The sequence below is a fragment of the Aspergillus caelatus genome (assembly GCF_009193585.1).
Source record: "Aspergillus caelatus strain CBS 763.97 unplaced genomic scaffold BDV27scaffold_283, whole genome shotgun sequence".
NCBI classification, from domain to species: domain Eukaryota; kingdom Fungi; phylum Ascomycota; class Eurotiomycetes; order Eurotiales; family Aspergillaceae; genus Aspergillus; species Aspergillus caelatus.
In genome coordinates, this window is record NW_022475546.1 from 26349 (window position 1) to 44273 (window position 17925).

The 17925-nt window shown below is 48.3% G+C and overlaps 6 protein-coding genes across 6 annotated transcripts; 3 read left to right on the plus strand and 3 right to left on the minus strand.

Annotated features, from left to right (window-relative positions):
* Positions 1-1889: 1889 nt before the first annotated feature.
* Positions 1890-3171, plus strand: BDV27DRAFT_58417 (alpha/beta hydrolase). Its single transcript, XM_032077007.1, has one exon. The coding sequence runs from the start codon at positions 2098-2100 to the stop codon at positions 3067-3069; it is 972 nt and encodes a 323-aa protein (XP_031922208.1). The 5' UTR covers positions 1890-2097; the 3' UTR covers positions 3070-3171.
* Positions 3172-3581: 410 nt separating this feature from the next.
* Positions 3582-5038, plus strand: BDV27DRAFT_149851 (3-keto-steroid reductase; the record flags this gene model as incomplete). The annotated part of the gene is made up of 2 exons (XM_032071134.1): positions 3582-3649; positions 3739-5038. The coding sequence occupies 2 exons, from the start codon at positions 3582-3584 to the stop codon at positions 5036-5038; spliced, it is 1368 nt and encodes a 455-aa protein (XP_031922209.1).
* Positions 5039-5605: 567 nt separating this feature from the next.
* On the minus strand, positions 5606-7289 carry BDV27DRAFT_58424 (mannose-1-phosphate guanyltransferase). The gene is made up of 5 exons (XM_032077008.1): positions 7115-7289; positions 7013-7056; positions 6778-6924; positions 5837-6713; positions 5606-5782 (listed from the first exon to the last, which is right to left on the minus strand). Exons 1-5 carry the CDS (start codon positions 7119-7121, stop codon positions 5763-5765), a joined length of 1095 nt encoding a protein of 364 aa, XP_031922210.1. The 5' UTR covers positions 7122-7289; the 3' UTR covers positions 5606-5762.
* A 721-nt stretch (positions 7290-8010) lies between these two features.
* On the minus strand, positions 8011-9781 carry BDV27DRAFT_58480 (uncharacterized protein). The gene is made up of 2 exons (XM_032077009.1): positions 8125-9781; positions 8011-8052 (listed from the first exon to the last, which is right to left on the minus strand). The coding sequence occupies exon 1, from the start codon at positions 9266-9268 to the stop codon at positions 8177-8179; it is 1092 nt and encodes a 363-aa protein (XP_031922211.1). The 5' UTR covers positions 9269-9781; the 3' UTR covers positions 8011-8052; positions 8125-8176.
* A 256-nt stretch (positions 9782-10037) lies between these two features.
* Positions 10038-12719, plus strand: BDV27DRAFT_162943 (i-AAA protease YME1; the record flags this gene model as incomplete). Its single annotated transcript, XM_032073472.1, has 4 exons — positions 10038-10268; positions 10353-10467; positions 10533-12259; positions 12312-12719. The coding sequence occupies 4 exons, from the start codon at positions 10038-10040 to the stop codon at positions 12717-12719; spliced, it is 2481 nt and encodes an 826-aa protein (XP_031922212.1).
* An 836-nt stretch (positions 12720-13555) lies between these two features.
* BDV27DRAFT_136644 (glycerol kinase) lies at positions 13556-16458 on the minus strand. Its single transcript, XM_032068807.1, has 4 exons — positions 15449-16458; positions 14391-15385; positions 14167-14333; positions 13556-14102 (listed from the first exon to the last, which is right to left on the minus strand). The coding sequence occupies exons 1-4, from the start codon at positions 15718-15720 to the stop codon at positions 13839-13841; spliced, it is 1698 nt and encodes a 565-aa protein (XP_031922213.1). The 5' UTR covers positions 15721-16458; the 3' UTR covers positions 13556-13838.
* Positions 16459-17925: the final 1467 nt, after the last annotated feature.

A 17925-nucleotide genomic window follows, 5' to 3' on the forward strand; every position in this document is an offset into this window, starting at 1 on the left:
AGGTCCGCCGGTTGGACTATTCTTCATTTTTGTTTGTGTTCGCACCACTCTTTCAGTAAACAAATCACTTTAAACTAGGTTATTAGTTATTTGTTTCAATAGTGAGTATGGTTCTTTTACCTTACAATATGTTTTATCAGTGAAGTTTGGTGTATAATAAGGAAGCCTAGACCGCTTGCAGAAGTAATGTTTGTTTTGTACTAATACTGGCGGTATACATCAGTCAACCACATGAATAGTAGACTCCATATCTCAGCTGTGCAGCTAAAGTCACGGGATTTCTTTTGTAATTTACTCTCTGGGTTCATTCACAAACACAATCAGTTTCTCTCACAACCTGGAATTTTCAGTACGTTTCCTCATTGTACCTCAGAATTGTACTTCAGCATTCCTTCCAACCACTGAGAAGTACGTACATACATACATACATGTTTAATTTCAATCCTTGCATCTCAGAGAGTCCACCATAACAGCTACGGTCATCATACCAGTCGATTCCGTGATCAATCGTGGCTAATTGACCCTTCGGTTACTCAGACACACTCGAGGGCAACGCCACAGGGGCTTGCATTACTCTAAATGAAGGATATAAGAATCGAAAGCCACAAGATCTGTCCTGAAGTCTCAACATGGGTTCCCCGGGGCGCTCCATTACCTCATAATCCGGAGGGGCTAAAACTTTCAGTCAATCAAATTTGTTCGACACTGGACCATGGAAGGTCACGGTTGATTAGAGTTTGATATCGAGGTGCCATTTTTGCTCCTTAACTTGCTGGGGATGGCACTCAAAAGGTGCTTTCTTACGATTCAGTCCAGGCTTCTGGAAGAGTTATTTGGCCCTTCAGGAGACGAGTAGGTGGCTTCTGGGCTAGGCCTAAACGCGTGCTACTACCGTTATGTCAAGAGTTTGATCCTAGAAAAACCGGAGCTATTCATCTATAACTAGACCCCTTTCCTCAGCTCACAAATTCTGACTGGCCTCATTTTCCAACAGATGCGTGACCAAAGTATCCGATAATGCAAACATAATAAGTTTATTCCCAAGTGGAATAACTATCAGGATATGTTTTAGGATGTTCTGATTAAGCAGATTCCCCAAGCGATGAGCAAATGCCTCAGAGACAAGGAAAATTGACCCAATAGGCACTTCACCTAACGACTGGCTGCAGGCCTTACTCGGTAAAACAGCTCACAACGAGGTTTACCAAATTGTGAGTAATTCAGCGAAAAAAAAAAAAAATTGCAATGGTGATCATCGAGAACGGCAACTCTCAATATCGCCTAGATATTAACCTTGAGCAATCGCTAGACCTTTGAATAGGACGGCGAGTCAGAAGTATCGTGGGATCTTTGGGAGAGATTGTGGAATTGGTGAGACAAACCCCTTGGTATGGTTTCCGAGCCTGACGAAAGCTCACGCGATTCTACACAGAATATTAAAGTGTACGGCATCTACCTCAATTATCGCCCCTTCCTCAAGACAATTTATACGCTTTTCTAACGACTATTCGTACATAGCTTGTTGCCTAACACAGCTGCTACAACACCGCTGCGTGAATTTATTTGCCCTGAGAGCGCCACTATAACGCAGACGAAAGCGTCAACTAGATCCATATGGTCAAGGCAAAAGAATTGATGCCAAGTCGCAACCAGCAAATCGATAACATCATACATTCTCATGGTTGGCTTCAACCATAAATCCTGACTCAATATGCGAGCGCCTTATAGTGATAAACAGCGGAAGGATTACAACAGAATGTGAAAGTCTCCGAGTCGGTTTGATTGTGGCTGCTTATGTGACATTACCCAAAGTGTACTAGCCACGGAGACTTTTGCCTATAGTTAGTCAAATCTTATCTGACTAACTACGCGGACACATTTTCGGGCTGCGAAGTATCTATGGAATTCTTTGTTGGATCAGTCACCATGGATTGTTCCTACATAAAGCTTGGGGGAGGATGGAATGCAAGGACAGAGCTTCAAGTCATCGCATCGTATACATCACCATAATAACCACTACTATTCGATTCACAGTTCGATTAAGCCCCTTTCCTTTTGCAGCATAAAGACCCTTTGTATCTATACACCAACCCAAACATGTCTTCTCAAATTCCGCGACCTAAACTTAATTCAGAGCTTGCCCAGGTGCATCAAGCCCTCCCAAAGATTGGGATGAGCACCAAGGAAGAGCTCGAATCTTACCGTCAATTTTTAGGATCGTCCTTCTCACTGGAGGATGCGATCCGAGGCAGAGAGGATGTGCTCTCTTACGAAGAACGAGACATCCCAGGGCCAGCCGGACCGATGAGGGCTACGATATTTCGTCCAAAGAACGAGACCCAGCGGATAGAAGAGACACCGGGAGTCCTTTGCATGCATGGAGGTGGGCTGGTCAGCGGGAATCGCTTCGTAGGAGTCATCGGCATGTTGGACTGGGTCCAGGCTCTCGGTGCTACCCTTGTGACTGCCGAGTACCGCCTCGCTCCTGAGTATCCCCAGCCTGCAGCGCTGGAGGACAGTTACGCAGCACTCCAGTGGATGAGCAATCACTCAACAGCACTTGGATTCAACCCGCGCAAATTGGTTGTATGTGGTGGCTCGGCAGGCGGGAATCTCGCTGCCGGGGTTACGTTACTGGCTCGCGACCGATCGGGGCCTGAAGTCTGCGCTCAAGTACTAATGTATCCGTTACTCGACGATAGTAACCAGGGGCATTCTGTACAGCAATTTGGTGACATCGCTCCCTGGACTGGGTTGAACACTATTGATGCCTTGAGATACGCTCTTGGCAAGAACCACGAGCATGCTGATATGTATACCGTTCCTTCGCGCGCTACGAACCTCTACAGTTTGCCACCCACATTCATTGACGTTGGTGAGGCGGACGCATTCCGTGACGAAGATATGGCTTATGCTGCGAACTTGTGGAAGTCTGGTGTATCCACAGAGTTGCATGTATGGCCTGGTTGCTGGCACGGCTTCGATGCGTTTGTGCCAGATGCGCCTATTAGTCTGCAGGCGGGGGCTGTCCGTCTGAATTGGCTCAAAAAAGTGCTCGAAAGCTCCTGATAGAGTTATCAATGTGGGTACTTACGCATTTGATGGGGTTATGACGATATCTTTCCTTTGATTTTACAACTGTATATAGCTTCCATGTGCCCGGCATTGTTTTTCTGTACTCTCTCCTTGAATAGATAACTTGCTACATGTTTATGGAACCCTCCAGCAGGAAAGCTGACCTGTATAAAAATAAGCTAGACATGAGTGAGGTTTGTATCTCGCCCTACCAAAGACGACAAGAAGTTTATTTTAAGTCTTACTTGGTCGTACTATCAACCCGTTCGCTATTATTCCTCACACTGATCATATACTCGAAATATGGAACCTTACGTTGAAGCTACACACAGTTTTTGGCCAACTGAAAAGGGATTAGCCAATCAATCCAGGCACACATAAGGTTAGGGAACTAATCCCGCTTAGGCCTAGCGCACAGGAACACATCCCATGAATCTCAATTACTAGTCTCCATCCTTCATCAAATCTTCCTTCCCGACGGACGCCAAACCAACAATTGGCCCATCATGTTCAATTACGGAACCGACGAGGATCTCCAGGAAAAGGTCTATATCCTTGTCACTGGTGCAAACAGGTACCGCACTCCTCTATCCTCAAGTCCCAACTCATCTCCCGCACCAATCAACCCCTATATCACGTTCAGCTCCCTAACTCGGTCTACAGTGGTCTCGGATTCTCGATATGCTGCCGTCTAGTCGATGAATTCCTCAGCTCCCCTCAACGCACAAACCAATCGTTAACCGTCATCTTTACCACCCGAAGCCCCAAGAAAGGAAATGATACTCTCCGCCGTCTCCAGGACCATCTCCGCAAAACCTCCGCAACACTCCCCCCCACCAGAAGGGTAACCTTCGTCCCGGAGAGCGTAGACCTAAACAACCTCGTCTCCGTCCGCGCCCTCTCCCGCCGCCTGAATGATGAGTACCCCAAACTCGACGCCATCATGCTCAATGCCGGCATCGGCGGCTGGTCAGCCCTGAACTGGCCGCGAGCCGTCTGGGGCGTCCTCACCGATCTTGTCCACGAAGTCTCCTGGCCCTCATACAAGATCGCCCCCATCGGCATGGTAACAGACTATCAGACCACGACGCTAGCAACCCAAGAGCCCCGCCTGGGTTCCGTCTTCTGCGCAAACGTCTTCGGCCACTACATGCTAGCGCACAATGTCATGCCCCTGCTGCGACGGTCAGGACAACCCAACGGCCCCGGCCGCGTCATCTGGGTCTCCAGTATAGAAGCCACGGTGAAGTTGTTCGACGTCGACGATATCCAGGGTCTCCAGACCACGGCGCCCTACGAATCTTCCAAGGCGTTGACCGACATCTTGGCGCTGACGGCCGACCTCCCCAGTACCAAGCCCTTCGTGAAGGGTTTCTACTCCGTCGACGATAACAGGACTTATAATAGTGGATTTGGAAGACCTAGAATCACTAATGACGATAACTCGGCCCCGAATACGTACCTTTCTCACCCCGGAATCTGTGGCACGGGTATCATCCCGCTTTCCTGGCCGCTCTTTTACTCAATGCTTGCCATCAGCTTTTTGGCCCGGTTGCTAGGGTCCCCCTGGCATACGGTGTCGACTTATCTAGGTGCCTGTGCTCCTGTGTGGCTAGCGTTGTCCGCTCAGTCTGTTTTGGACACGGCTGAGTCGCTGTACCGGCAGAATGGTGGCGGTAGGGCGAAATGGGGTTCCTCTACCAACAGGTTCGGCAAGGATACTGCGGCATCTACTGAAGTTGACGGGTGGGGGTATGGTGGTGTCGTTGGCCCCGCTATTGTGGATGAGGATCGGTTGCGTCGGCGGAAAAGAGGCGCGGTGGACCTTACAGCGGAAGACAAGGAGGAGTTTGAAGAGCTGGGGAGAAAGTGCTGGCAGAAAATGGAGGAGTTGAGAATTGAGTGGGATAAAATTCTTGATCTGGATGAAGTAAGCCCCGATGATTTCGGTCTGGGATTCTAATGTCGCATAAAAGTCGCATCTCGGGTTGTAATATTATACGATAGATACCATGTCAATCTTCGCATATGTGATTTCTTGTACAAGGCGCAGGCCGTTCGCTAGTTCTTTGTCAGAAATGCACAAATGCACTGTATTCTTTTTTCCCCTGATTCTGCCTCCCATATTTACATTCCTTAACCCCGTGTCCACATACATCATTAGAATCCGATAAAGTATTAGCCCACTATCCCCCAAGCAGATACGGTGCAACGAGGAAAGCACAAACGTGTTCGCAAGATTGAAATAAAGAAACACAACATTGAATGGTCTCAGAGCAATGTCAAACAAGTTAGAATATAAAAAGAAAAGATTCGGCGCAAGGCAGTCAACGGGTCGGCAGCAACACGTATAGTGAAGAAACATAAGAAGCATGATTACTAAAATTCTGTAGAGGGCAGCGCTTTCGCCATCAAGGCATTCAGCGTTTGCGTACGGTGGAGCAGGATAAGGAAATGGAATAAAAGATTTATGCAAGAAGGGGGAAGGTAAATAGAAAGGTGTCAGGACCGCCGTGTATTCCAAGAATTGGTCATGACCTTGACCAAGAAATCCTGGCAGGCTCAGGCCTGGTTGAAATCAATTGAAGTAAAACAAACCGACTCCGGTTCTATGCATCGGGCGGCTTCGAGGTGTAGGCGACTGGAAGTAAAGTATTTGAGGACATGTCGACATGAGAAGAGGGGTTTTACATAATGATGGCGGGGACTGGTAGAGAAGGTCAGAATCAACACGTGTTAGAAAAGCGAAGTGACCACTTACCATCAACGTTCTGCTTGATGCTCTTATGAGGAAGGATGGATCCACCATTAACATAGACTTCGTCTGCAATAGTAACGTCGTCACCCAGCACGGTAACATTCTCCAAACGAGCCCATCGGCCTACGGAGCTATTCCATCCGACAATGGTTGACTTAACCCAGGCATGATCCTTGACCTTGCTGTTCTCTAGAAGCACACAACGCTGCAGACGAACTCCATCACCGACCACAACGTTGGGGCCAATGACTACATTGGGACCAATGCGGCAGTTCTTGCCAATCTTGGCAGAGGGGTCAACCATAACATTGCCACCATACACGTAGGGTTCGGAGTTGGGTGCGAGCAGCTTGGAATTGCGCTTGGCAAGGGAAGTGAGGTATAGACACGTGCCGCTGAGGAAGTCCTTAGGTTGCCCAACGTCCATCCAGAAACCCTCCAGGTCAAAGGAGTGGAGCTGTCCGTCCTTGCAAATAGCGGGGAATGTCTCCTGCTCAATGGAGGTCGGGCGCAGCTCAATGCGATTCAGCACACTAGGGTTCATAATGTAGATACCGGCGTTGATACGGTTGCCAACGAATTCAACAGGCTTTTCGACAAAACGGTCGATGCGCGAGGGGTGGTTGGGCTTGTGAACAACGACACCATACTTGGAGGGCTCGTCGACCTTAGTAACAACAATGGTGCCTTCGTCACCATGGTTCTTATGGAACTCAGCCAGCTCCTTAAAAGGATAATCGCAGATGACATCGGAGTTTAGAACAAAAAATGGAGAGTCGTCCTTCCCCAAAATCTTCTCCGCTAATTTCAGGGGACCGGCCGTGCCCAGGGGTTCGGACTCGACGGAGAACTCGATTCGGACATTGTATTGTTCCTCATACTAGTTGCAGTAAGCATGGGCATGGGGGCTGACACTTTTTTTTTTTTTTTCTTCGCGGACAAACCTTCTTGAGGGCCGAAACCATGACATCCGGACGGTAGTTAACAGCCAGGACAATATCCGTGACACCAGCAGCAGCCAAGCTCTCGACTTGGTGCAGAATCATAGGACGGTTCCCAAATTCCACCAGGGGTTTGGGAAGGGTCAATGTCTAGTTAAACGATCATATCTGTCAGTATGGGTTCGTAGGGAGCCGGTATGTTCTATGTCACGATCGTCGGCGGGGGAAGGTTGCTCACCAACGGACGGAGACGGGTACCAAACCCTCCGACAAGAATGAGAGCTGCAATGAAATGAAGTTAGCAAAGAGGAGTGGATACTGTACCGAGAGGAGCACATACCCTTCATGACTATATAATGGGACGAAGTTAAGAGAGAGAAGTGTTAATAGGGTGGTATATTGTAGGAACCGGCGGCGACGGTTGTTTTGAACGAGTGACCGAGGGATAAGGGGGGTAAAAGCGAAAGGAGGGGGAGAAAAAGAATTAGATTGCAATTCCGCACGAGGGAGAGAACGATGACAGTGTAAAGTGAAGATGGGGACTGAGATCAATCGGTCGAGGGAACGGCCGTTGACAGATCGAACGATGTCAACCAGAAGAAGGAAGGAAAAGGAGGAGGAGAGGAAAATAAAGATCAATTATAACAAGCAATGAACACCTGGCGGTTGGAGGCCCAGCATGTATGTATGAGAGATGTACCTGTATTAGATGCACATGGTTTAGGGGGTGCCGGACATGGTATGGTAAGGTATCAGGTACCACCAAGAAAAGAGGTCCGCCCTTGCACGTTTGCAGCCAGCGCCACAATGCACCGTCCCCGACGAATTACAGTACAGTATTGCGGGTACAGCCTCTGGGCCTAGATCTCATTCGGGAAGTCGGATCAGGTGCTTCGTGGGGCCATTACTCCATACACCCCCTAAATTTAAAGGAACATCCTGTAAGGAGCAAAAGTTCTTACACAACATTTTTTAAAAAACAAACGAAAGAAAAAGGAGGTATCCATTCAAATTTATACTGGATGACAGAGTTGCATTGACGGGAATTGGTCGCGGTTTCCTTACAGGAAGTACCTTATTTTTTCTTTTCTTTTTCATGTAGAGCATGATGTTTATACTGTAGATGAATGCATATGCGAATAAACTTTATTAACATCCTGCAATCTTACCCCCTACGACACGACTATGATTTCCTTAGCGTTGCACTCAATGTGATAGGTACAACTGCGAAAGGTAAGTAGTATGTACTACGGGGTATTCGGAGTCGGGATTCCGTCCCTGTATCTCCTGATCAGTTGTCAAGAATCAAGTTTAAAATATGCGCTCTTAGTGATCTTTCTGTAACCTTACCTTCAGGTATGTTAAATACATACATAACCTCTTTCTACAGAGTTGTTTCTAATTATAACCTCAACGAATCCTCTTGCGTATCTGGAGGTAAAGTCGGTCCACGTTTCGTGGGCTTCCTTGCGTCACCGCCTGCTGAATCCGTCGTGGTGCTCACGAAACGTCTGATCCACTCGCGCACCTTTCTTGCTTTCACCCGCAGTAGTTCATCATTCTTGGCTGTCGTATCATGGTTCATGAGACTCTTTGCACTGTACATACCACCCGCATCTGTTACGTCGACCCGCTGTCGATGGAGTAGATCGATTTTGGTGGTCCCTTTCCTGAGACTCTGCCCGTAAACCCGTTCCCGGAAGGTGCTCAATCCTACCATGCGCAACAACACAATGTCTCGCGGCCGCAAAGTCTCCAGCATTTGGCGAAGCTCATGGCTCTCATCATGATGATCTGGGCCGATCCTTTGTTCCATGCGGGGAAGCCAAAACGTAACTCCGAACCCGCTTCTTGTGTCATCTCCCACAACCATTTCGATAAGGTCTAGTTCGTTCTTCCATCGCCGCGTTACAATGCGACGCGGTGGTCGAATTGTAACAATTCCGACGATGAGATTCACCGTCATAGTTTGTGGCACGATGGATGTCAAGAACGCAGCGCCCGGAACGTTTTGAAGATCTGTAATACCTCCTTGGATGGGCAACTCCAACCCAAGGGATTCTTCTGTTGCGATAGAAGTCCCTGTGCTGTCGGCCCATACGTCACTTTCTTTCATGGAATCCCCGAGATGGACGCCCGGGGTAGTAATCTCAGACGTTTCATGAACGGTGAAAGAATGGTCGTAAAACTGGGTGAGAGTTGAATCATTTGCGGCAGTTGATAAGCCCCTAGGCGTTACAAGATCTTGAGTCGTAAAGAAGCGAGCGCCTCTATCTATACCTAATCCCAGGTTTTCGCCAAGTGCCGCCGGAGATCTTTCATCCTGTAATAACCTCCATTTTACAGGATCAGGATCTATGAAAGGCCAATCGTCTCCACTGTGAGTATCCGAACTATGAAATGGAGGGATGGGCGCCGTGAGAAGCTCATCTTCGTTCCACTGGAGGCTTCGTATCGTGGGGGCTCCCATGAGAAAAATGACCTTTCTAGACATAGTTGTAGGGATAAAACTGGAAAAATGACCATCAATCAACGAATAGCAGTGTTATGGATGTTCTGCGCCCCGAATGGGGGTGCTTTGTTTCTGTAGGTGACGAACTCGCCAGATGTGAATAGATTCCAGCCGATGAATGACGGGAACATTGAGAGCAGGAGTATTAAGTCTTGGTTATATGTCTGAACACCGCAGGCTTTGTGCTAGTAAATAAACATTGAAATAGTGTGCGATGACGAGGACGGTCTATGATGTCCGGTGGTTCAGAAGGAACCGATCTGAACCATGGATTGCTGCCAAACAGACCTTCATGATTTTACGATACTGTAACACGGATTTCTCCGAATAACAAGCATGACAACATTCGAATCGAAAGGACAAATCTTGCGATTCTAAAAGAGGATACACAATATATTAGGTCACCATATGACGCCAAAGTTGCTTTACTGTGTAGAAGACCCGTCATGCCTGAGGCACGTGGATCCCACGTGACTCAGTTCCCCCTACGGCCGAACATTTGGGCCGAAGTGGCAATGTTCCGACGGGCGAATTTCGCCGCCGCATCCACCGATGAAGATGCCATCATCGTTATTGTTCACCCATCCGACGTTCTTATCTTAGCCATCACCTGCTCCTGATCTGATCAGTGATGGCATTTGCGCCCACGAAGACATAATTGTTAACCGCATCTCGCCTAGTCTTTGTTCTCTCATATATCTCCGAGGGGTAGATCCTGCTCCGCGGCCCTGCGCCGCGCCTTCGGTCTACCATGGCCTTTCAACTTCCGATTCCTAAGCCTGTAAACACCACCTGTTTTCGTGCTTGTTGGAATCGTTTGTCTAACTCTTCGACTACCAACCAGAATCTTTCGGCTGCGACATCAGATATTTGGCCTTCGATTTCGAAGCTTCTCAATGCGCCTTGGAAGAACGTCGAGCGCAGCCCTGCTACCTCCGGTCCCGCCGCCTCCCAGGGCCTCTTTCAACGCACGGCTGAGGAAGTAAGTTTCAGCGGCATACCAGCGGCATACTTTTAAGGGATGATTTAGCGTTATGATGAATGGATTTTACTGACGATACTGTAGGGGTCAAATCATGTTTCGCTGCCGGAGTTTCTCGACACGGTGCCCTCTGAAGCCTTGGGGCCGGGGATATGCAGCAAACCCGCGCACCATCTCTGGTCTCGTTCTTTCTCCAAAGGTAAGCCTCGTTATTCCCTTGTATTACTTCCGTTTAAATTGCTTAATACGGTGGGCTTTTGTCAGAATCTACACTTTGGACTGCTCCATCTCTTGTCTCTCGTCAACTCCGCTCGCCGTCATTTCGCTCCTACTCTACATGGACATCATTGGACCGTCTCCGCCACGTGCCTAGTGCTATAGGGATTTCAAGGTTGCAGCAGCAGCGTTTCATATTTGGAGGACCATCCCACGGTTTATTGGCGCAGAAAGAGAAAACTGCGAACAGCAACCCCAATAGTGCAAACGCCCAAAATGCTTTCTATCAGGCCCTTCTTCGAGCCAATATGCCAGCAATTGTTGTTGAACGGTATAAAAGTGGTCATTTTGCTACCAATGCTCTTTCGGAAGCGATTTATCTCAAGGCTTTACAACGTGTCGGTGGAACAGATGCCGCTGCATTATCGGCTGCGGCGTCGGGTCAAGTTGGTAACTCGAATCTCAACTCTGAACAACTCCAAGCTATCGGACAGGCTGTTGCGGCTCAGAACCACGGCGGTAATGTCGGTGTGTCGACAAAGGCAAACGGCACCGGTGCCAAAGAGGCTCCGCTATATGTCGTTGTGGAGGAGTCGCTAGGTAGCGCCGTATTCCGATGGGTCAAGTTCTTGTTATATTTTGGCTTCTTCACGTACATGTCTCTGGTCTTGGTTACTATCCTCGTGGAAACTACCGGCGTTCTGAAGAATATCAAGGGTCCTCAGAACAACGAAGCTCAGCCTCAGCAACAGACCGTCCGATTCACCGATGTGCATGGTTGCGACGAAGCTAAGGAAGAACTCCAGGAGCTGGTTGAATTCCTGCTGAACCCAGAACGATTTTCCTCTCTTGGTGGCAAGTTACCGAAGGGCGTGCTTCTTGTTGGCCCTCCTGGTACCGGAAAGACGCTGCTGGCTCGTGCCGTGGCAGGGGAAGCTGGTGTACCTTTCTTCTACATGTCTGGTTCTGAGTTCGACGAAGTGTACGTTGGTGTCGGTGCCAAGCGTGTCCGTGAACTGTTCACCCAAGCACGAAGCAAGGCACCCGCCATCATCTTCATTGATGAGCTTGATGCCATAGGTGCGAAAAGGAACGAAAGGGATGCGGCCTACGTCAAACAGACACTGAACCAGCTTCTCACGGAACTTGACGGATTTTCGCAGACCAGTGGGGTGATCATCATCGCCGCAACAAACTACCCTCAGTTGCTTGACAAGGCATTGACTCGACCCGGTCGATTTGATCGACGGGTAGTTGTTGATCTTCCTGATGTGCGGGGCCGTATGGATATCCTCAGACACCACATGAAAGAGGTCCAAATCAGCACGGATGTTGATGTTGCTGTCATTGCGCGCGGTACCCCTGGTTTTTCTGGTGCTGATCTGGAGAATCTCGTCAACCAGGCTGCCATCTTCGCAAGCAGGAACAAACAGGCAAAGGTTGGCCCGAAGGACTTTGACTGGGCGAAAGACAAAATTATGATGGGCGCAGAAGCTCGCAGCCGGGTTATCCAAGACAAGGACAAGCTTCTTACCGCGTACCACGAGGCTGGCCACGCTCTGGTTGCTTACTTTTCGCCCTCTTCGACGCCACTTTACAAGATCACCATCGTCCCTCGCGGGATGGCTTTGGGCGTGACCCATTTCTTGCCTGAGATGGATACAGTTTCCAGGAACTATACTGAATACTTGTCTGACATCGACGTTTCCATGGGCGGTAAGGCAGCAGAGGAGCTTATATTTGGGCCTGACAAGGTCACTAGCGGCATCTCAGCGGTAAGCTTCTCGCGGTCTTCATAATTTGGGACTATTCGCTAATCGTCTGTAGGATATTCAACAAGCCACGGAGACGGCTTTCACTCTGGTAACCCGGTTTGGGTACTCCAAGAAACTCGGAAATGTTGACCTTTCCACCAACTATGACAGCTTGTCCTCTGAGACTAAGCAGGAGATCGAAGGCGAAGTTCGACGCCTTGTCGAGGAAGCCCGCATGCGCGCTACGAACATTCTGACCGAAAAGCGCCATGAGCTGGAATTGCTGACCAAGGCGTTGATTGAGTACGAAACATTGACCAAGGAGGAGATGGAGAAGGTGTTGAAAGGTGAGAAGCTCGAGAAGTTGGAATCGAGAGCAGCGGCGCCGCTCAAACTGCCCGAAGCCCTACAGGCGGCCAGGTTGAACCCGTCCACCTCGGCTGAAGGGCCGCCGACGTCGACTGCGTCGGATGTCAATTAAGCGGCTCCTCGATTCATCCTCCTAGCTTACAGGGAAACCCTCTCCTTTTCCTTTTTCTCTCTATAACTCCTCTCCGTTTGTCGATTGTTAAATGCATCAAGGATGAAGATCCTTCTTGTTGGGTGCTTTCATGGACCAATTTCTTGGACCATTATGTTATTCTTAGTGTCTCCGGTGTTAATTTCTGCGTTTTCTTTTCTTCATTTTTCCCACTCGTCTTTGTTCCTGATATCTATCCTTGATGGAATACTAAATAACCGTGCATATGACATATGGCATATGGGATTTGAGAGGTGAGCGACGGCAAGCGAATGATTTGGCTGTATTGTAGTGTACATACACGGGTATCAATGAGAAACTGTATGTTAACCTCACGTTCTATATTCGGTCTATCCTACCTAGCTAAGTATATCCAGCCGCGCTGATGAAAGGATACCGGGCCTCCTTTAGAGCCATATGACTACAGTCCTGGTCGATGCCTTATTTTCAAAGGAAGGTGTATCGAATGGGCGGAGGAATATTAGAACTACTACTAGGAAGGGCAAGGAAAAGTCCAATGAGATTATTTACCTGTGGAAAGAGGGGAACTGCTGTTGACAGGTGACTTTGACCACCTGACTCACCCGGTCGTTAGGCAGAGCAGGAACGACGACTGGTCCACGGTATTACTTACATACCTATCAAGATCGGCTGTAGGGTCACCCCCACCCTGCCTTGTCGCTATTCATGCAGACAGCTGTGTGCTAATATCATATGATGCATGAGATCTTCGGCTAGTATAAAACACCTTGAATCAACCCCTGTGTACACAGTATTGTTCTTATCGATGAAGTAATACCTTTGTCTAATTTGTCGTTCGTTCCCGGAGCCTTAGTTATTCGACTCAAAGAATGATGGCAAGGTTAGCCTGGTTATATATGCATTGAATTTCTAAATATTTACCAGAACTATCTGATGTAATGATCGGGTATCCATAAAGACACTCCACCGCCGAGTTGGCCCGTACCCAAAACCCCAAAGACATGGAAATCAAGAAGAATATAAAGACAACGCTAAATCGCAAATCTCATCCCAGAATTATGTATATAGATGGGTCTCGTTTGTCGCTTATGTATGTAATCATTCCTCCTCTGCCTCATCAGCTGGGTCCGTCCAGCCTCGAGACATCTCGACTGCTTTGCTCCATCGCTTATACAGCTTCGAGCTCTGAGCGGCGGAAATATGGGGCTGGAATGTCGTGCGATTGGCGCGGTTCATGTTCTTGAGCTCGCCGAAATCCTTCCAGATATCAATGGCAAATGCCGCCGCGATTGCGGCACCTAGAGCGGTGGTTTCGTGCATCGCTGGCCGTTCAACAGGGATCTGGATAATATCTGCCTGGGTCTGAGGGAAGAAGTTAATTTTCCGCCCCTTTTTTTTCTAGGAAAGTAAACTAAGTGCGACATACCTGCATGCAAATATCGGAATTACTCATACCACCATCGACGGCGAGTTCGGACAATGCGTGTCCGCTGTCCATCTCCATGGCATCGAGGATTGCTTTAGTTTGGAAGCAGGCGGCTTCCATGGTGGCACGAGCAATGTGTCCACGCTGCGTGTGCTGAGTGATTCCGACTAGACCAACATTAGTACTGATTCTGTACATCTGCTTCTGACACGGCATTGACTCACATATAGTTCCCTTAGCATCATCAATCCAATATGGCGCAAACAGACCACTGAACGCGGTGACAAACACACAGCCTCCGCTGTCTGGAACCGTTGCTGCCACTTCACTCACTTTCCGCGAATCACGGAAGAAACCCATGTTGTTCATCAGGAAGGAAACACCACTTCCGGCCACAGCCACACTACCTTCAAGCGCATAAACGGCTTTCCGATGCTTACCTAACTGGAATCCAACTGTGCTGAGCAAACCATGTTTAGAAATGACGGGCTCCTCACCAACGTTGTAAAGAAGGAAGCATCCTGTGCCATATGTGTTCTTCGCTGTTCCAGGTGTAAAGGCACAATGACCGACTAACGCCGCAGACTGGTCGCCAAGGCAGCTGGTGATGGGGACACCATCAAGTGGTCCCCCTCTGACCCATCCATATCCGTCCGGGTCGGATGATGGTAGAATTTTAGGAAGTCTAATCTTCTTCCTGTCAATGCCGAAGAAATCTAACAAATTATCGTCATAGTCAAGCGTCTTCAGGTTCATGAACATCGTTCTTGATGCGTTCGTCACATCAGTCACCAGGACGTTTCCCTCCGGACCACCATTCAGGTTATACATGAGCCACGTGTCAACAGTGCCGAAGGCGAGCCTTCCTTCATCATATGCCTTCTTGACTTCCGGTAGGTTCCGAAGCATCCATACTAAGGTGACAGAGGAGGGGTAAGTCGAAAGGGGAAACCCGCAGATGTTCTTCAACTCATCCGCTCCGGGTTGAGCCTTCAGCTCCCGAACGAGACCCTTGGTCCTGGTATCGGGCCACGCGATAGCATTATGCAGCGGCTCACCGGTCTCCCAATCCCAAACAAGCGTCGTCTCTCGTTGACTGGTGACACCGATGGCTTCAATCTCTGATGGTGAGTGGCCAAGAGCCATGAAAGACTTCATCGCCTCCTCGATACATGTGTAAACCGAATCCACCAAGTCGAAAGGGTCTTGTTCGTGCCATCTACACAAAGAGTTCCATGTCAGAGGGGAGAATATTGTACAGTCAATGGAGACAGCCACTTACCCTGAATGCTCGTGGATCTGACGGAACTCCATTTGATATTTAGCGACAGGGACGCCAGTGCAGTCAAAGATGATAAAGCGGGAGCTCGTGGTGCCGGTGTCAATGGCACCAATAAACCGATCCTTCAAGCTGTCGCCATGACGGTTTTCATTTGGCTGCAGGAGAGAACGATTGCCATCATGTGTTTGGTAGGCGTGAATGTCAATATAAGGCTGTTCCTCTTGTTCATCGACAAGAGAGTCGAGGTCGGACATATCAAAAGGGTTCCTCATTGTGATAGAGTAATTTTTCTTTTCTTTCTCACGTTGGTGACGCAAAGATCTATCTTCTCTCGTTGGCCTCTATGAAATAGAGAGAAATTGGGCCAAAGAGGACGGGGTGGCGGGAGAATATGAGGATTGATTGGTGCAAAAAATAGTGATGGTTCGAGATTGGGGTGGGAGAGTTTTACGTCCCTAATCCGGTACTTAAAAAGCGGAAGAGGGGAAAAAGAATAAGTGGGAGGGAGAGAAATGATGGAATTGGACTACGAAAGCAAGTCGGGGCGCGCGGCGGGGTTGATAATGATACAAGTCCAAGTTTGCCCAGAGTCGAAAAGGCGGATGATGACGTACAAGTGACCGGAAGTCGGGTGGAGTGAGGAAAAAAAAAAGAGTCACAGAAATAGTAAGTAAGTAGTAATCAGCCGCGAAGATCTGGAGAAAAGTAAAAAAGAGTCTTGGTGGTTCGGAGAAGGTGGAAGTGAAAGTGAAAGTGGATTGGAAGATCGGAGGGAGGTATGAGGTCACTGAATGGGTGCGCTTTAGTGGAGTGGCGAGGGTGAGGAAAAGGTTGGGAAGAGGAGAAGGAAGGGAGGAAGAGAAGAAGAATTAGGATCACTCAAAAGAAAACATCAAGAGGGAAAACGGAGACTCTTTATCCAGTACGGTGGATCTTTCCCAGCGCGGAGGTTAAGGATTACTATTAGGTGTGCATAAGCTTGGGGATTATCCCTCTATTTTGAATTTTTTACCCCGTGATCTCTTTAGGTCCCTGTAGTCTGTACCTGTTGTGCAGGTCCCCCTACTACTACTGACTACCCTACAGAGTACTCCAGTACTACTACTACTACTACTACTACCACCACTACCACCACCACTACTAGTCCTAGGTACTACTGCTACCTACTATACTACCGGAGTCATCAATACCTACCCGGTTGGCTCTTCCCTACGACCCAAGACCCCGTTCGTCCATGGCGGAGAAGTGGGGGCGTGGGGGAGGAAGCACTTTTTTTTCTTGCGCCTTCTTTTCCTTCTAGTTCTCTCTCACTTTTTTTTCTGATCAGACGACCACACGCCCGTCGTCAGCACCGACATCCTTTCCCTTCTTGGGTCTGGTCCATCATCCCTCCCTTACTCAACTGGGGAATCCTGGGTTTTACATTCCCTTCAGATTGGACCTATTGACTTATTCCCCCCCTGGTCTAGAATAGTAGCTTCTTATCCTTATTTTAACCTTTGGTTCGATTGTCCTTCCTTTTCTCTTCGATGGAATTTCACCGGATTCCCGTGACATTGGTAAGCTTTGGACTTGGAAACGCAAGTGTTGCTGGACTATCAGTAGAGTACGTACATGTGCATCGGCAAGGCATCCGGCCCTCTCTATAGGCCAAGTGGCAGAGACTAAACTAAGAATAGTCACTAGACTTCCACATGACATCGATCATGGACCCATCGCAAGGGAATTTCCATGGATTTCTGTTGTCCACATTATCAGCTAGTTCGATGCCTAGACCACCCGCAAACAGTCGACTGCAATGCCCGATAAGCCCACTGGACTCCAAACGGATGTAACAATTTCATTGTCTTGAATTAATCGGGATTTCATTAGCAATTGCTATCTCTGGTTTTAATTTAATTTATAAATGCGAGCCGGAATTGATTCCTTATATCAAATCAGATCTAGAGATTGAACAGGCACAAGTCCATAGAAGATCAATTGAGGTCCAATTGAGGGTAGCGGAAAAGGGCACCGGTGCATCCAGACCTGACCTCAATTGCCCTCGTTCAGATCGGAATTCCTGGCACCCCTCCCACCAGCCATCGTTGTCCTTCTTGACAACAAATCCCTGCCAAGTCATTGAGACAATAGATGGAATAACACGCAGAGAGAAGAGGGGCCCTGCGGCTTTTCATCTGACTCCGCTATGTGGTTTTCTCATCTACTAGACGCTTGCCGATCGAGCACATGACAGTGTTCAATTTTCTCCAACCATTCCTGTTTAACGCTCTCGCCCCCCTAATATGGATCTAGACCCAGGTCCTTTTTACCCCTGGATCAATTTCTTTTGATCACTCGGATATGTTGCCTTAGATCTTCATGGGTCTTTTGGATTGTTTATCTTATTGGTATTTTTTGTTTTTTTATTTCTATTCTATTCTATTTTACTTTATTTTGTTTTATCTCATCTTTTTCTTTTTTCTTTCTTTTTTTTT